Here is a 2,604-nt window from a genome sequence, read left to right as displayed (position 1 = left end):
GCATCACAAAGGGCAGGAATTAAAATATTGAAAACCAGGCCTCAGATTTCCATGAGAAATGTTGACTCTAGGTCAGACCGTAAACATTTAATTGCCGTTTGGTTTTCTTTATTTTTTATTTAAGCTAAATAATTCTCTCGGGATTCGTCGATAGAATTTAATTTTGGAATGATCTGGTATAAAGCAAGCCTTCATCAAGGAGAATACACCAGCAGTTTTGAATTCCCAGCTCTGCTGATTCAGCAACCCAGTAATAAGGGCTTTTCCAGCCCTAAACATTCCAGATTGTTTTATTATAACTTTGTACCATTTCCTTTTTTTTTTCTTTTTGTCCCCCCTCTACTGCATTCAGTTCTGCCTCACCTTGGTTCAGAACAGTTTGGGGGAGGATGGGAAGGGGATGAGGGGGATAGTTCACTTCAGAAAGCCTTTCCTCCAAAGAGAAACACTGAACTTACAAGTGAAGAGGAAAACAGGGATAACTCTACAATAAGTCAAAGTGTGTGGAATCAGAATTTTTAAACAGTGTTTTTAATTGAAAAATAAAGCTAAAGCATGCTTTTCAACAGTGCAAATGTCCATAATTTTGATTTACTGCTTCCATCATCACAACATATTATACCAACATGTCTTACTGAGGCCAAGACTCTAGAAGTCTGCCTCTTCAACTACTTCGATATTAAGTGCAAATATAGATCATTGCCTCTGATTGTCACGTGCAGTAGAAATGCTCCTGCTACATAGATAGGATGATATGAGGAAAACTCAAGTTTCCAACGTTGCAGATAAGTGGACTATGGTTCAAATGCCTGAGTTTTGGTGCCAAAAAGCTATGAATACCGTGGCATTCTCGTTTTGTGTATTCTTCCAGCTCACGGCCTCTCGTTTCACTTTCTGTGCTGTATTTACTGCTTTGCTATTTCCTCCGTCGAGTGTGAAGGGCTGGACCATAAATTGTACTGCTATGCAGGCAAATCTTTGAGTTGCTTTGCAAGTTTCTAAGGGCATGTTCAGACTACAACTTAAATATGACATTAGTGGGTAACAGTAACCTTATTTAAGACCTTTGGGTGAAACAAAAAGGCTTTCCAATTGCAAAGAGTGGCTGTTCAAGTAAAAGACACCCTTTACCAAAATATAATTCCATATTTATTGACTAGTTTTAGATGAGGCAGCTTTTTCCAGTGCTCGAGTGGTATTCGAACCTGAACCTCTCCAAACCAGAGAAAATTTAGTAAGTGCAACTGCTCTTATCAAAGACACCCCTACACCCGAAAACAAAGCTCCCGAAAAGTAGAGACTCCTGCCACATTGAATTATAGTGAACCCTTACTGTGCAACCATGTAACTTAACAAACTTTAACTGAATTAACAGTTAGACTTCCATTTTCGAAATCTAGTGCATAAATTTAATGGCTCATTCTAATATTTATTATTCAACCTTTTGACATTTATTTGTAGCAGTTGAATTGAGGTACTGGTGCATTATCAGCATTTAAACAGTAAAGTGTTCCAGCTCTACCATAATAACTGAGTTTAACTTGAGTCTTTAGCCTGAAGTACTCTGTGGAATGTAAAGGCCCCCCCCCCCACCTCCAAAAAACACGAAAGAAAAAAAAAAACCTGTCGTAATGGCAACAAAAATAGTAATCCGATTTCTGTCGTCACAATGTGATAAAACAGGACTCCAAACGTGTGTATAGCATTAATGGGCTTGTACAAACCATCCTGCAGAGTTTAAAACATAAGAAAGGTAAAGGTGGTTCAAGAAAATATTTTTCAAACCATTTTATTAATTAAATTTCCTGAATTTGTGGCTGGGTGGAAGAGGTATTGCAGAACCGCCCAACTGCCATTTCCATACAGGATGGGCCTTGTGAGGTGGTTGGGAATCCTTAGTGGTGTTTAAGGAATAAGCTGGCAACAAATCCCCATCAGTGCCAATAATTAGTGACGGTGGACAGGGAAAATTTGCCATGAAATTAAACGGCCTTTTCACTGCTGATGCTACATTGCTGGCTACCCTTTTGCGTCTATTGGTAACTGTAAAATCATCCAGTGTTCCTTCATGTGTCTCAATTTTACCTGTAGGACGTGGGCTTCTAGCGGATTTCAGATTTGGTTTGACTGGAGGAGTCTGCAGCACAGGTCGCTTTCCCAAAACCAAAGTCCTGTAATTCTTTCTCACCCTGGCTCCAAATTTATACTCCCCGTCCTCAGGTTTCGGAGTCCCTAAAGTGCATGAGAGGGCCTGACTCTGAGTCAGCAGCGGGCTTAAGGAAGTGGTTTCCTTCTCAGTGCATGCAGGCTCGTCCTTGGCTGGCAATAAAGCGTCCTGGTTATTACTCTCAGTCACCCCGTAAAACTCATCCTTGGGATCATTGCACTCACACTTTAGCTTATGCTCTGTTAGGTCAGGTTCGTACTCTTCGCTGGCACTGCTGTCCTCGGTCTTGATGCGGATGTTGTGCGGCAGCGGCAGTGCCTTATTGCCCGGCTCAGGGCACTCGAGCTCCGCGGCTGCTGCTGCCGCCGCTGCCCCCGCGGCAGCAGCAGCCGCAGCCGCAGCCGCAGCCGCAGCGGCCCCGGGCTCAGTGTGCGGAG

At 42.5% G+C, this 2,604-nt stretch overlaps 1 protein-coding gene across 1 annotated transcript in view; it reads right to left on the bottom strand.

Moving 5' to 3' along the window:
- Positions 1-515: 515 nt before the first annotated feature.
- SKIDA1 (SKI/DACH domain containing 1) overlaps positions 516-2,604 on the bottom strand; it is a 19,725-nt gene continuing 17,636 nt past the window's right edge. Inside the window, exon 3 of the mRNA XM_019507961.1 lies at positions 516-2,599. Within this exon, the coding sequence (XP_019363506.1) occupies positions 1,793-2,599 (807 nt within the window). The 3' untranslated portion in view covers positions 516-1,792. The remainder of the gene's footprint in view (positions 2,600-2,604) is intronic.

The sequence above is a fragment of the Gavialis gangeticus genome, unplaced genomic scaffold (assembly GCF_001723915.1).
Source record: "Gavialis gangeticus isolate Ggan-Ray unplaced genomic scaffold, GavGan_comp1, whole genome shotgun sequence".
In the NCBI taxonomy this organism is placed as follows: Eukaryota; Metazoa; Chordata; order Crocodylia; family Gavialidae; genus Gavialis; species Gavialis gangeticus.
The sequence above is the reverse complement of the archived record's forward strand: the minus strand, read 5'-3'. Positions and strand labels throughout refer to the sequence as shown.